This window comes from Caloenas nicobarica, unplaced genomic scaffold, assembly GCF_036013445.1.
Source record: "Caloenas nicobarica isolate bCalNic1 unplaced genomic scaffold, bCalNic1.hap1 Scaffold_1559, whole genome shotgun sequence".
NCBI lineage: Eukaryota > Metazoa > Chordata > Aves > Columbiformes > Columbidae > Caloenas > Caloenas nicobarica.
The window spans coordinates 1-15,328 of NW_027017069.1; the positions used below are offsets into that span (position 1 = coordinate 1).

At 66.0% G+C, this 15,328-nt stretch overlaps 1 protein-coding gene across 1 annotated transcript in view; it reads right to left on the reverse strand.

Moving 5' to 3' along the window:
• Positions 1 to 714: 714 nt before the first annotated feature.
• The window catches only part of NEURL4 (neuralized E3 ubiquitin protein ligase 4), a gene marked incomplete at its 3' end in the record, with an annotated part of 31,091 nt that continues 16,477 nt past the window's right edge, over positions 715 to 15,328 (reverse strand). The window contains 10 exon segments of the mRNA XM_065657958.1: positions 715 to 864; positions 2,097 to 2,195; positions 3,377 to 3,583; positions 4,255 to 4,400; positions 5,418 to 5,546; positions 7,471 to 7,640; positions 9,641 to 9,719; positions 9,803 to 9,879; positions 11,930 to 12,155; positions 14,224 to 14,386. Of these exon segments, the coding sequence (XP_065514030.1) occupies positions 715 to 864; positions 2,097 to 2,195; positions 3,377 to 3,583; positions 4,255 to 4,400; positions 5,418 to 5,546; positions 7,471 to 7,640; positions 9,641 to 9,719; positions 9,803 to 9,879; positions 11,930 to 12,155; positions 14,224 to 14,386 (1,446 nt within the window).

Below are 15,328 nucleotides of genomic sequence, written 5' to 3' on the forward strand. Positions count from 1 at the left end.
AGACGTTGGGGGTTACTGGGGGGATAATGGGGGGGGGTTTGGGGGGTTCTAGGGGGGTTTGGGGGGGATTTAGGGGCTTCAAAATGGGATGGGAAGGGGGGGGGAGGGGCTTTGGGTGACACCCCAAAAACTGGGGGGGCCTGGGGGGACCCCTTGTGGGGTTCCCAGTCCCTCCCAGTGTATCCCAGTTCCCACCAGTTTATCCCAGTATAAACCAGTCCCTGCCTCCCCCAGTATAAACCACTCCCCCCCGAGTGATCCCAGTATAAACCAGTATAACCCGCTCCCCTCCCAATTGATCCCAGTATAAACCAGTCCCTCCCAGTTGATCCCAGTATAAACCAGTCCCCCCCAGTATAAACCAGTCCCTCCCACTTTATCCCAGTATAAACCAGCCCCCCGCAGTTGATCCCAGTATAAACCAATCCCTCCCAGTATAAACCAGTCCCCTCCCAGTCCCTCCCGGTATAAACCAGTCCCCCCCAAGTTGATCCCAGTATAAACTAGTCCCCTCCCAGTTGATCCCAGTATAAACCAGTCCCTCCCAGTATAAAGCAGTCCCCTCCCAGTCTCTCCCAGTATAAACCAGTCCCTCCCAGTCCCTCCCAGTATAAACCAGTCCCCCGCAGCTGATCCCAGTATAAGCCAGTCCCTCCTAGTATAAACCAGTCCCCCCCCAGTCTCTCCCAGTATAAACCAGTATAACCCGCTCACACTGGGGGGGCTGCCGGCGGTGGGGGAGGGCAGGGGGAGGGGCAGGGGGAGGGGCCGGGCGCTGGCCCCGCCCCCCGCGTGGCCCCGCCCCCCGCTGACGATGGTGACGGCGGTGACGCGACCATAGAGATCCAGAGCGACCACCGCGTTCTGCGGAGGAAGTGACGTCAGCGGCAGGAAGTGAGGGTGGAAGTGAGGGTCATCACGGGGGTGGCGACCAGGATGTGACATCGTTGTGGGGACGACCCAGACGTGACATCACGGGGGTGGCGACCAGGATGTGACATCATGGGATTGACAACCCAGATAGGACACCCCAGGGTGACGACCCAGATGGGACATCATGGGTTGACGACCAGGATGTGACATCATGGGATTGACGACCCAGATGTGACATCACGGGGGGTGACGACCAAGATGTGACATTACGGGTTGACGACCCAGATAGGACATCACAGGGTGGCAACCCAGATGTGACATCACGGGGGGGACGACCCACATGTGACATCAGGGGGTGGCGACCCAGATGGGACGCGATGGGGTTGACGACTCAGATAGGACATCACGGGGTGATGACCCAGATAGGACATCACGGGGTGACGACCCAGATGGACGTCATGGGATTGACGTCCCAGATAGGACATCACAGTGTGACGACCCACATGTGACATCACAGGGTGACAACCCAGACGTGACATCACGGGGGTGATGACCCAGATGGGACATTACGGGTTGACGTCCCAGATAGGACATCACGGGGTGACGACCCACATGTGACATCGGGGTGGCGAACCCAGATGGGACGCGATGGGGTTGACGACTCAGATAGGACATCACGGGGTGACGACCCAGATGGGACGTCATGGGACGTGACATCACAGGGTGACAACCCAGACGTGACATCACGGGGTGACGACCCAGATGTGACATCACAGGGGTGACGACCCAGATGGGACACGATGGGGTTGACGACCCAGATAGGACATCACGGGGTGACGACCCAGATGGGACGTCATGGGATTGACGTCCCAGATAGGACATCACAGTGTGACGACCCACATGTGACATCACAGGGTGGCGACCCAGACGTGACATCACGGGGTGACGACCCAGATGGGACATCATGGGACGTGACATCACAAGGTGACGACCCAGACATGACATCACAGGGTGGCGACCCAGATGGGACACGATGGGGTTGACGACCCAGACAGGACATCACGGGTTGACGACGCAGATAGGACATCATGGGATTGACGCCCCAGATAGGACATCACGGGATGTGGGGGGTTGTGACATCACTGGCGACCGTGGTGGGGGGGTGGCGGGGGGATTGTTGGTGACGTCGCGGTGACATCGCCGTGACGTCACGGCCTCGTTACCTTGGCGACGCCGGTGGCCGCGGGTCCCAGGTCCTGCCCGTCCACCAGCACGTGAACCGAGTCGTCGGGGCCGCGCAGCAGCCCCAGCCGGTTCCCGACCTGGGGGGACAGCGGGGACCCGTCGACACCCAAGAACCCCCAAAACCCCCCCTGAACCCCCAGAATCCCCCCTAGAAGCCCCAAAACCACCCAGAGCCCCCTGAACCCCAAACCCCCCCGCCAGGAACCCCCCCAAGGCCAGCCGGTTCCCCATCCCAGGTTACATCAGGGACCCATCAACACCCCCGGGACCCCCCCAGGAACCCCCAAAACCACCCAGAGCACCCAGGAACCCCTCTGACCCCCCCCCGGACACCCCCAAAACCCCCCAAACCCCCAGAATCCTCTCTAAGAGCCCCGAAAACCACCCAGAAACTTCCAACCCCCCAGCACAGAACCAGAACGCCCCCCAGACCTCCAGGCCTGCCCCTAGGACTCCCCAGAGCCCCCCCAGGACCCCCCCAAGACCCCCCCAGGACCCCTCATCCCCCCTGGCCCCCCCAGACCCCCCCAGGACCTCCCATCTCCCCCCAGGACCCCCCCAGGTCCCCCCAAGAAACCCCCCAGGACCCACCCAAGGACCCCCTATCCCCCTCTGGCCCCCCCTGGCCCCCCCAGAATCCCCCAAGAACCCCCCAGGTCCCCCCAGAACCCCCCCAGGACCCCCCAGAACCCCCCAGGACCCCCATCTCCCCCAGGACCCCCCAGGTCCCCCCAGAAAACCCCCCAGGACCCCCCAAGGACCCCCTATCCCCCCCTGCCCCCCTGGCCCCCCCAGAACCCCCCCAGAACCCCGCAGACCCCCCCTGGCCCCCCAAGGACCCCCCAGGGACCCATCATCCCCCCCTGTCCCCCCCAGAACCCCCCCCAGGACCCCCCATCTCCCCCCAGAACACCCCCAGGTCCCCCCAGAACCCCCATCTCCCCCCAGAACCCCCCAGGTCCCCCCAGAACCCCCCCAGGACCCCCCCAGGTCCCCCCCAGAAAACCCCCCAGGACCCCGCCAAGGACCCCCTATCCCCCCCTGGCCCCCCCTGGCCCCCCCAGAACCCCCCCAGGACCCCCTCTGGCCCCCCCAGGACCCCCCAGGGACCCGTCATCCCCCCCTGTCCCCCCCAGAACCCCCCCCAGGACCCCCCATCTCCCCCAGACCCCCCCCAGGTCCCCCCCCAGGACCCCCCCAGACCCCCCCCCCAAGCACCCCCACCCCCCCACCCCGGCCCCCCCCCCCCAGCACCCACGGCCAGGCGGTCGAGGGACACCCCGTAGTTCTGGCGGGCGAGGGTCCCGTTGTGCCGGATCTCGGCCCCCGCCAGCACCCAGGTCGGGGGGGACGGCAGGTCCAGCAGGGTGGGGGGCAGCGCGGGGGGGCCCTGCCCGGGGGGCGGGGCCGTGAGCCCCACCCGCACAGACCCCGCCCACCGCTCGTCCAGCGCCTCGATCCGAACCTGCAGGGGGCGCCGGGGGGCGGGGAAGGGGGCGGGGCTGAGATGGGGGGCGGGGTCTTCCCCCCCCCCCCCATATTCGGTTCCTACCTGGGGAGTGGGGGGGCTAAAGGGGGAGGATCTAGGGGGCGGGGCTTATTGGGGTGGGGCTTATTGGGGGCGTGGCTGTAATGGGCGGGGCTATAAAAGGGGTGGGGGTATGGGGGCGGGGCTACACGAGGCTCCGCCCACCGGGGGGGGGATCTCGCCCACCCGTGGTTTGGTTTCTATCTGGGCAACGGGGGGTTAAATAGCAGCAACGGGGGGGGGGGCTTATCTAAGGGGTGGGGCTTATCTAAGGGGGCGGGGCTTATCTAAGGGGGCGTGGCTACAGAGGCTCTCCCCCTTTCTTAAAGGGCCATCACGCCCCCCACTCCCCCTTTGCCCTATGGGGGTGTGGCCGTTCCCCGGCCCCGCCCCCCGAGTGACCCCGCCCCCTTGTGTGACCCCGCCCCCATGGTGACCCCGCCCCCATGGTGACCCCGCCCCCTCGGGTGACCCCGCCCCCTTCTCTTAAAGGGCCATCGCACCCCCCCCCCCCCATCCCTCTCCCTTTCCCATTTGGGCTTGTGACCACACCCCCCCCCCCAGGTGACCCCGCCCCCCCGGTGGGCGTGTCCCTTGGCCCCGCCCACCTCGAACAGCTCCCCGGGCCGCAGGTGGGAGCGGCTGAACACCAGCCCGTGGTTGTAGCCGGACACCCGCGCCGCCCCCAGCCCCTCGGCCCCCAGCGCCACGTTCTGGCCGCAGCGCCCGTGGAAGCGCTGGCACGGCCCCGGGGCTGCGGGGGGACGGGGGGGGGGGGGGTCAGGGGGCGGGGCTAAAAGGGGGCGGGGGCCAAGGGGGTGTGGCCACCAAGGGGGCGTGGCCAAGGGGGCGGGGGGGAGGGACCATATATGGCCATGGGGGCTGGGAGGGAAGGGGTGGGGTAATGGGGGGCGGGGCTAAAAGGGGGTGTGGCCAAGGGGGCGTGGCTAAATGGGGGTGTGGCTCAAAGGGGGAGTGGCCAAGGGGGGCGTGGCCAGGGGGGCGGGGGAGAGGAACCATATATGGCCGTGGGGGCTGGGAGGGAAGGGGCAGGGTAATGGGGGCGGGGCTAAAAGGGGGTGTGGCCAAGGGGGTGTGGCCACCAAGGGGGCGTGGCCGGGGGGCGGGGGAGAGGAACCATATATGGCCATGGGGGCTGGGAGGGAAGGGGCAGGGTAATGGGGGGGGGCGGGGCTAAAAGGGGGTGTGGCCAAGGGGGTGTGGCCACCAAGGGGGCGTGGCCGGGGTGTGGCCACCAAGGGGGCGTGGCCAGGGGGCGGGGGAGAGGAATCATATATGGCCATGGGGGCTGGGAGGGAAGGGGCGGGGGTCAATGGGGGCGGGGCCAAGGGGGTGTGGCCACCAAGGGGGCGTGGCCAAGGGGGCAGGGACCATATATGGCCGTGGGGGCTGGGAGAGAAGGGGCGGGGTATATGGGGGGCGGGGCTAAAGGGGGGTGTGGCCAAGGGGGTGTGGCCACCAAGGGGGCGTGGCCAAGGGGGCGTGGCCAATGGAGTGGGGGAGAGGAACCATATATGGCCTTGGGGCTGGAAGGGAAGGGGCGTGGCCAAGGGGGCGTGGCCCCCAAGGGGGCGTGGCCAAGGGGGTGTGGCCGCCAAGAGGGCGGGGAACCGGTTGGGGGGACATAATGGAGCAGGGGGAACCATATATGGCCATGGGGGCGGGGTTAAGGGGGGGGGTGGCCATGGGGGCGTGGCCACCATTGGGTCCGCCCCCATGTCCCCCCCATGTCCCCCTGTCCTGTCCGTACCTGGCGAGGGGAGGGGACACGGCTTCTCGGGGCCACCGGCGGGGGCCTGGCTGTTGTCAACCGGGCCGGTGGCACCGGTAAGGGACACCTGGACACACTGACCGTACAGATCGACCACGGCGTAAACCTCTGGGGATGAGGACATGGGGACAGTGACGTGGGGACAGGGACGTGGGGACAGTGACACAGACAGCGGGACAGGGACATGGGGACAGGGACGTGGGGACAGGGACATGGGGACAATGACACAGCGGGACAGGGACATGGGGACAGGGACGTGGGGACAGTGACACAGACAGCGGGACAGGGACATGGGGACAGGGACATGGGGACAGGGACATGGGGACAGGGGGACAAGGACATTGGGACAATGACACAGACAGGGGGACAGTGAGACGGACATGGGGACAGGGACGTGGGGACAGGGACGTGGGGACAATGACACAGACAGCGGGACAGGGACATGGGGACAGGGACATGGGGACAGGGACATGGGGACAGGGACGTGGGGACAATGACACAGACAGCGGGACAGGGACATCGGGACAGGGACATGGGGACAGGGACATGGGGACAGTGACGTGGGGACAGGGATACAGACAGGGGGACAGGGACATGGGGACAATGACACAGACAGGGGGACAGTGAGATGGACATGGGGACAGGGACGTGGGGACAGGGACATGGGGACAGGGACAGGGATATGGGGACAGGGACAGCGACATGGGGACAAACACATGGGGACAGTGACGTGGGGACAGGGACACAGATAGGGGGACAGGGACATGGGGACAATGACACAGACAGCGGGACAGGGACATGGGGACAGGGACATGGGGACAATGACACAGACAGGGGGACAGTGAGACAGACATGGGGACAGGGACATGGGGACAGGGACATTGGGACAATGACACAGACAGGGGGACAGTGAGACGGACATGGGGACAGGGACATGGGGACAGGGACACAGGGACAGGAACAGGGATATGGGGACAGGGACAGCGACATGGGGACAGGGACATGGGGACAGTGACGTGGGGACAGGGACACAGACAGAGGGACAGGGACATGGGGACAATGACACAGACAGCGGGACAGGGACATGGGGACAGGGACATGGGGACAATGACACAGACAGGGGGACAGTGAGACGGACATGGGGACAGGGACGTGGGGACAGGGACATGGGGACAATGACAGTGACATAGGGGCAGGGACATGGGGACAATGACAATGACATGGGGACAACGACAGGGACGTGGAGACAATGACATTAGGGACAATGACGGGGACATGGGGACAATGACAGTGACATAGGGACAGAGCCATGGGGACACCAGGGCGTCCACCTCTGTGGGGACAATGACACAGACAGGGGGACAGTGACAGGGACATGGGGACAGGGCCATGGGGACAGGCCCATGGGGACAGGGACAGGGATATGGGGACAGGAACAGGGATATGGGGACAGGGACAGTGACATGGGGACAAACACATGGGGACAGGGACATGGGAACAGGGCCATGGGGACAGGGACATGGGGACAGGGACATGGGGACAGGGGCAGGAACACGGGGACAGGGACATTGGGGACAGGGGACACCTCGGCGGGACCCCCCCTTTCTCTTAAAGGGCCATCGCACCCCCCACCATCCTTCCTAGTTCCCCCTCTAGGGGTGTGGCCATTCCCCAGCCCCGCCCCCTCGGTTGACCCCGCCCCTTTGGGTGACCCCACCCCCTGGGTGACCCCACCCCCTGGTTGACCCCGCCCCCTGGTTGACCCCACCCCCTTTCTCTTAAAGGGCCATCGCACCTCCCACTCTCCCTCCCTCTCGAGGGGTGTGGCCATTCCCAAGCCCCGCCCCCCCCAGTGACCCCGCCCCCTCGGTTGACCCCGCCCCCTGAGTGACCCCGCCCGCTTCTCTTAAAGGGCCATCGCACCCCCACCATCCTTCCTATTTCCCCCTCTAGGGGTGTGGCCAATCCCCAGCCCCGCCCCCCAGTGACCCCGCCCCCTTTCTCTTAAAGGGCCAGCGCCCCCGCCCCGTACCGGGGGGCAGCCCCGAGCAGGCCACGCCCTGGTCGCTGCCGTTGATGAAGTAGCGCAGGTCCCCGCGCGCCGTGCGCATCATCCCGATGCGCGAGCCCGTGCCCAGCGCGTCCAGGTCGCAGCCGTAGTTGTTGCGCATCGTGTTGCCGTCCTGCATGATGGCCGTGCCGCTGCGGGGGACCGGGGGGGGGACGTCAGGGGACACGGGGACGGCGGGGGGCGTGGGGACATGGGGACAGGAGGGGATGTCAGGGGACACGGGGACAGCGGGGGACATGGGGACAGTAGGGACAGCAGGGGACGGCGGGGGGCATGGGGACATGGGGACAGGAGGGGATGTCAGGGGACACGGGGACAGCGGGGGGCATGGGGACAGCAGGGACAGCAGGGGACGGCGGGGGGCATGGGGACATGGGGACAGGAGGGGATGTCAGGGGACACGGGGACAGCGGGGGACATGGGGACAGTAGGGACAGCAGGGGACATGGGGATGGCGGGGGGCATGGGGACAGTGGGGGACATGGGGACAGCAGGGACAGCAGGGGACGGCGGGGGGCATGGGGACATGGGGACAGGAGGGGATGTCAGGGGACACAGGGACAGCGGGGGACATGGGGACAGTAGGGACAGCAGGGGACATGGGGATGGCGGGGGGCATGGGGACAGTGGGGGACATGGGGACAGCAGGGTACAGCAGGGGACACAGGGACAGCGGGGGACACGGGGACAGTGGGGACAGCAGGGGACATGGGGACAGTGGGGGACATGGGGACAGCAGGGGACACGGGGACAGCGGGGGACATGAGGACAGCAGGGGACAGCAGGGGACACGGGGACAGCAGGGACAGCGGGGGGCATGGGGACAGCGGGGACGTCAGGGGACACAGGGACAGTGGGGGACATGGGGACAGCGGGGACAGCAGGGGACACAGGGACAGCGGGGGACATGGGGACGGCGGGGGACATGGGGACAGCGGGGACAGCAGGGGACACGGGGACAGCAGGGGACACAGGGACAGCGGGGGACATGGGGACAGCGGGGGACATGGGGACGGCGGGGACAGCAGGGGACACGGGGACAGCAGGGACAGCAGGGGACACAGGGACAGCAGGGGACGTCAGGGGACATGGGGACAGCGGGGGACACGGGGACAGCAGGGGACATGGGGATGTGGGGGACACCTGGGGACCCTGGGGACTGAGGTGGCCCCTCGGGACACAGGTGGCCCCATGTGACCAAGGTGACCTCTTGGGGACAGAGGTGAAGTCAGGTGACCCCAGGTGACCCAGGTGGCCCGTTGGGGACAGAGGTGACCTCAGGTGACCCCAGGTGCCCCCGGTGACCCCAGGGGACAAAGGTGACCTCAGGTGACCCCAGGGGACCAAGGTGGCCCCGGGTGACCACAGTGACCCCAGGTGACCTCAGGTGACCCCAGGTGACTGAGGTGACCCCAGGTGACCCCAGGTGACCTCAGGTGACCTCAGGTGACCCCAGGTGACTGAGGTGACCCCAGGTGACCACAGTGACCCCAAGTGACCCCAGGTGACCTCAGGTGACCCCCCAGGGGACTGAGGTGGCCCCTTGGGGACAGAGGTGACCTCAGGTGACCCCAGGTGACCACACTGACCCCAGGTGACTGAGGTGACCCCAGGTGACCACAGTGACCCCAGGTGACCTCAGGTGACCCCCAGGGGACTGAGGTGGCCCCTTGGGGACAGAGGTGACCTCAGGTGACCCCAGGTGACTGAGGTGACCCCAGGTGACCCCAGGTGACCCCTGTGACCCCAGGGGACAAAGGTGACCTCAGGTGACCCCCAGGGGACTGAGGTGGCCCCTTGGGGACAGAGGTGACCTCAGGTGACCCCAGGAGACTGAGGTGTCCCCAGGTGACCCCAGGTGACCCCAGGTGACCACAGTGACCCCAGGGGACAGAGGTGGCCCCTTGGGGACTGAGGTGGCCCCTTGGGGACAGAGGTGACCCCAGGTGTCCCCAGGTGACCGAGGTGTCCCCAGGTGTCCCCAGGTGACCCCAGGTGACCACAGTGACCCCAGGGGACAGAGGTGGCCCCTTGGGGACTGAGGTGGCCCCTTGGGGACAGAGGTGACCCCAGGTGTCCCCAGGTGACCGAGGTGTCCCCAGGTGTCCCCAAGTGTCCCCGTGTCCCTCACCTGAGCATCCAGGTGTCGTAGTCGATGTCTGTCATGGTGTTGGGGAACTCCAGCTCCTCGGGCCGGATGGCGGTGACACCTGCGGGGACAGCGGGTGACGGGGGGGGGTGACAGGGGACACCGGGACGGGGTGTCCCCAAGTGTCCCCAAACGTCCCCTCACCCGCCTCGATGGAGCCCGACCAGCGATCGACCATCTTCTGGATGACGATCTCGAAGAGCTCCCCGTCCCGCAGCGCCCTGGGGACACGAGGGGACATTGGGGACATTGGGGACACGGGGGGACGGGTTTGGGGTGGGGGGGGACGCGAGGTGACACTTTGGGGTCCCCTGACCGGTTGGAGATGACGAGGGTGTCGTTGAACTTGGAGCTGAAGCTCTAGGGGGGTTGGGGACATGGGGGTGGCCCTGGGGACACGGGGGACACTGGGTGACACTGGGGGACACTGGGTGACACAGGCACATTTTTGGGGTCCAGGGGTGACATTTTGGGGTCCCGTGACCGGCTGGAGATGACGAGGGTGTCGTTGAACTTGGAGCTGAACCTCTGGGGGGGTTGGGGACACGGGGGACACTGGGTGGCCCTGGGTGACTCTGGGGGACCCTGGGGACATTTCTGGGGCGGGAGGTGACACCAGGTGACAGGCGGTGGCCCCAGTGTCCCCCGACTGGTTGGCAGTGCCGACGGCGTCATTGAACTCATGGGAGCAGCTCTAGGGGCGTTGGGGACACAGGGATGGTCCTGGGTAACACTGGGGACATTTCTGGGGTGGGAGGTGACACCAGGTGACACCTGCGTCCCCTGAGCGGTTGGCGGTGCCGACGGCGTCATTGAACTCACGGGAGCAGCTCTAGGGGGTTTGGGGACACGGGGGTGGCCCTGGGTGACCCTGGGTGGCCCTGGGTGACTCTGGTGGACTCTGGGGGACCCTGGGGACATTTCTGGGGTGGGAGGTGACACCGGGTGACACCGGTGTCCCCTGAGCCGTTGGCGGTGCCGACGGCGTCACTGAACTCACGGGAGCAGCTCTAGGGGGTTTGGGGACACGGGGGTGGCCCTGGGTGACACTGGGTGGCCCTGGGTGACTCTGGGGGACCCTGGGGACATTTCTGGGGTGGGAGGTGACACCAGGTGACACCGGTGTCCCCTGAGCGGTTGGCGGTGCCGACGGCGTCACTGAACTCACGGGAGCAGCTCTAGGGGGTTTGGGGACACGGGGGTGGCCCTGGGTGACACTGGGTGGCCCTGGGTGACTCTGGGGGACACTGGGGACATTTCTGGGGTGGGAGGTGACACCAGGTGACACCAGTGTCCCCTGAGCAGTTGGCGGTGCCGACGGCGTCACTGAACTCACGGGAGCAGCTCTAGGGGGTCTGGGGACACGGGGGTGGCCCTGGGTGACACTGGGTGGCCCTGGGTGACTCTGGTGGACTCTGGGGGACCCTGGGGACATTTCTGGGGTGGGAGGTGACACCAGGTGACACCGGTGTCCCCCGACCGGTTGGCAGTGCCGACGGCGTCACTGAACTCATGGGAGCAGCTCTAGGGGCGTTGGGGACACAGGGATGGTCCTGGGTGACACTGGGGACATTTCTGGGGTGGGAGGTGACACCGGGTGACACCGGTGTCCCCTGAGCGGTTGGCGGTGCCGACGGCGTCACTGAACTCACGGGAGCAGCTCTAGGGGGTTTGGGGACACGGGGGTGGCCCTGGGTGACACTGGGTGGCCCTGGGTGACTCTGGTGGACTCTGGGGGACCCTGGGGACATTTCTGGGGTGGGAGGTGACACCGGGTGACACCGGTGTCCCCTGACCGGTTGGCGGTGCCGACGGCGTCATTGAACTCATGGGAGCAGCTCTAGGGGGTTTGGGGACACGGGGGTGGCCCTGGGTGACACTGGGTGGCCCTGGGTGACTCTGGGGGACCCTGGGGACATTTCTGGGGGGGGAGGTGACACCGGGTGACACCGGTGTCCCCTGAGCAGTTGGCGGTGCCGACGGCGTCATTGAACTCACGGGAGCAGCTCTAGGGGGTTTGGGGACACGGGGGTGGCCCTGGGTGACACTGGGTGGCCCTGGGTGACTCTGGGGGACCCTGGGGACATTTCTGGGGTGGGAGGTGACACCAGGTGACACCGGTGTCCGCTGAGCGGTTGGCGGTGCCGACGGCGTCACTGAACTCACGGGAGCAGCTCTAGGGGGTTTGGGGACACGGGGGTGGCCCTGGGTGACCCTGGGGACATTTCTGGGGTGGGAGGTGACAGCGGGTGACACCGGTGTCCCCCTGACCGGTTGGAGATGACGATGGCGTCGTTGAACTCGGAGCGGCAGTTCTGTCGGAGAGCCGTCCGTCCCCCGTTGGTGACGATGGCGTTGCTGCCGTGACGCCGGTGGAAGCGCAGGTCCCCGGGGGGACACGGGGACGTCCCCGAGCCCGGGGGGGACCCGCTGGTGACACTTTCAGGGGACCCCGGGGTGTCACCGTCCGCGTCGTCGCCCGATAAGGATGTCACCTCTTGGTGGGGACAGGAGGAGGCAAGAACAAGGAGATGGGGGACGGGAAGGGTCGGTGTCCCCAAGTGTCCCCAAAGCCACCACGATGTCCCCGTTGTCCTCGAACCCACCTCTGGTGTCCCCAAACCCACCCCTGGTGTCCCCAAGCCCCCCCAAACCCTCCCCTTGTGCCCTCCCCAGGTTTCACCTCCAGTGTCTCCAAGTGTCCCCGAATGTCCCCAAGTATCCCAAATGTCCCCAAACCCACCCCCTAATGTCCCCATGTCCTCAAACCCACCCTACAATGTCCCCAAAGCCACGCCTGGTGTCCCCAAGACCCCCCAAACCTCCCCCTGTTCCCTCCGTAGTTCCCCCCCCCGATGTCCCCAAGTGTCCCCAATGTCCCCAGGCCCCTCAAACCCAACACCCTGGTGTCCCCAATGTCCCCAAACCCATCCTATAATGTCCCCAAGTCCCTCCTGTTCCCTCCGTAGTTCTGCCCCCCGATGTCCCCAAGTGTCCCCAGGCCCCTCAAACCCAACACCCTGGTGTCCCCAATGTCCCCAAACCCACCCCTGGTGTCCCCAAGCCCCCCCCAACCTCCCCCTGTTCCCTCTGTAGTTCTGCCCCCCGACGTCCCCAAGTGTCCCCAAGTGTCCCCAGGTGTCCCCAATGTCCCCAGTGCTCACCACCTGATGTCCTCAATGTCCCCAAACCCACCCCTGGTGTCCCCAAGCCCCCCCAAACCTCCCCCTGTTCCCTCTGTAGTTCTGCCCCCCGATGTCCCCAAGTGTCCCCAAGTGTCCCCAGGTGTCCCCAATGTCCCCAGTGCTCACCACCTGGTGTCCTCAATGTCCCCAAACCCACCCCTGGTGTCCCCAAGCCCCCCCAAACCTCCCCCCGTTCCCTCCGTAGTCCTCCCCCGCGACGTCCCCAGATGTCCCCAAATGTCCCCAAGTGTCCCCAGGTGTCCCTGACTTCCCCAGGCCCCTCAAACCCAACACCCTGGTGTCCCCAATGTCCCCAAACCCACCCCTGGTGTCCCCAAGCCCCCCCAAACCTCCCCCCGTTCCCTCCGTAGTCCTCCCCCGCGACGTCCCCAGATGTCCCCAAATGTCCCCAAGTGTCCCCAGGTGTCCCTGACTTCCCCAGGCCCCTCAAACCCAACACCCTGGTGTCCCCAATGTCCCCAAACCCACCCTACAATGTCCCCAAGCCCCCCCAAACCTCCCCCTGTTCCCTCCGTAGTCCTCCCCCCCGACGTCCCCAAGTGTCCCCAAGTGTCCCCAGGTGTCCCCAATGTCCCCAGTGCTCACCACCTGATGTCCTCAATGTCCCCAAACCCACCCCTGGTGTCCCCAAGCCCCCCCAAACCTCCCCCTGTTCCCTCCGTAGTCCTCCCCCGCGACGTCCCCAGATGTCCCCAAATGTCCCCAAGTGTCCCCAGGTGTCCCTGACTTCCCCAGGCCCCTCAAACCCAACACCCTGGTGTCCCCAATGTCCCCAAACCCACCCCTGGTGTCCCCAAGCCCCCCCCAACCTCCCCCTGTTCCCTCTGTAGTTCTGCCCCCCGATGTCCCCAAGTGTCCCCAAGTGTCCCCAGGTGTCCCCAATGTCCCCAGTGCTCACCACCTGGTGTCCTCAATGTCCCCAAACCCACCCCTGGTGTCCCCAAGCCCCCCCAAACCTCCCCCTGTTCCCTCCGTAGTCCTCCCCCGCGACGTCCCCAGATGTCCCCAAATGTCCCCAAGTGTCCCCAGGTGTCCCTGACTTCCCCAGGTGCCTCAAACCCAACACCCTGGTGCCCTCGGTGTCCCCAAACCCACCCTACAATGTCCCCAAGCCCCCCCAAACCTCCCCCTGTTCCCTCCGTAGTCCTCCCCCCCGACGTCCCCAAGTGTCCCCAAGTGTCCCCAGGTGTCCCCAATGTCCCCAGTGCTCACCACCTGATGTCCTCAATGTCCCCAAACCCACCCCTGGTGTCCCCAAGCCCCCCCCAAACCTCCTCCTGTTCCCTCCGTAGTCCTCCCCCCCGACGTCCCCAAGTGTCCCCAATGTCCCCAAGTGTCCCCAATGTCCCCGGCGCTCACCGCCCTCCTCCAGGATGGTGGCCTGGGCCGCCTGCCCGTACAGATCCACCACGGCGAACACGTTGGGGGGGACGTTCCAGGCGGCCGGGCCCTGGGCCACCCCGTTGACGAAGAAATGGAGCGTCCCGTCGTCCCTGCGCAGCACGCCCACCGTGTCCCCCGCCTGGGGACAGTGACGGCGGGGTCCCCGAGGGTCACAAACCCAGCCCTTGGTGTCCCCAAGGGCCACAAACCCACCCCTTGGTGTCCCCAAGGGCCATAAATCCAGCCCTTGGTGTCCCCAAGGGTCACAAACCCACCCCTTGGTGTCCCCAAGGACCACAAACCCAGCCCTTGGTGTCCCCAAGGGTCACAAACCCAGCCCTTGGTGTCCCCAAGTCCATCAAACCCACCCCAGGTCCCTCTAAATCATCTCCTTGGTGTCCCCAAATCCATCCCCTGGTGTCCCCAAGGGTCACAAATCCAGCCCTTGGTGTCCCCAAGTCCATCAAACCCACCCTAGGTCCCTCTAAATCATCTCCTTGGTGTCCCCAAATCCATCCCCTGGTGTCCCCGAACCCACCCCTTGGTGTCCCCAAGGGCCATAAATCTAGCCCTTGGTGTCCCCAAGGGTCACAAACCCAGCCCTTGGTGTCCCCAAGGGTCACAAACCCAGCCCTTGGTGTCCCCAAGGGTCACAAACCCAGCCCTTGGTGTCCCCAAGGGCCATAAATCCAGCCCTTGGTGTCCCCAAGGGTCACAAACCCAGCCCTTGGTGTCCCCAAGGGTCACAAACCCACCCCTTGGTGTCCCCAAGTCCATCAAACCCAGCCCTTGGTGTCCCCAAGGGTCACAAACCCAGCCCTTGGTGTCCCCAAGGGTCACAAACCCACCCCTTGGTGTCCCCAAGTCCATCAAACCCACCCCAGGTCCCTCTAAATCATCTCCTTGGTGTCCCCAAATCCATCCCCTGGTGTCCCCGAACCCACCCCTTGGTGTCCCCAAGGGTCACAAACCCAGCCCTTGGTGTCCCCAAGGGCCATAAATCCAGCCCTTGGTGTCCCCAAGGGTCACAAACCCACCACTTGGTGTCCCCAAGGGTCACAAACCCAGCCCTTGGTGTCCC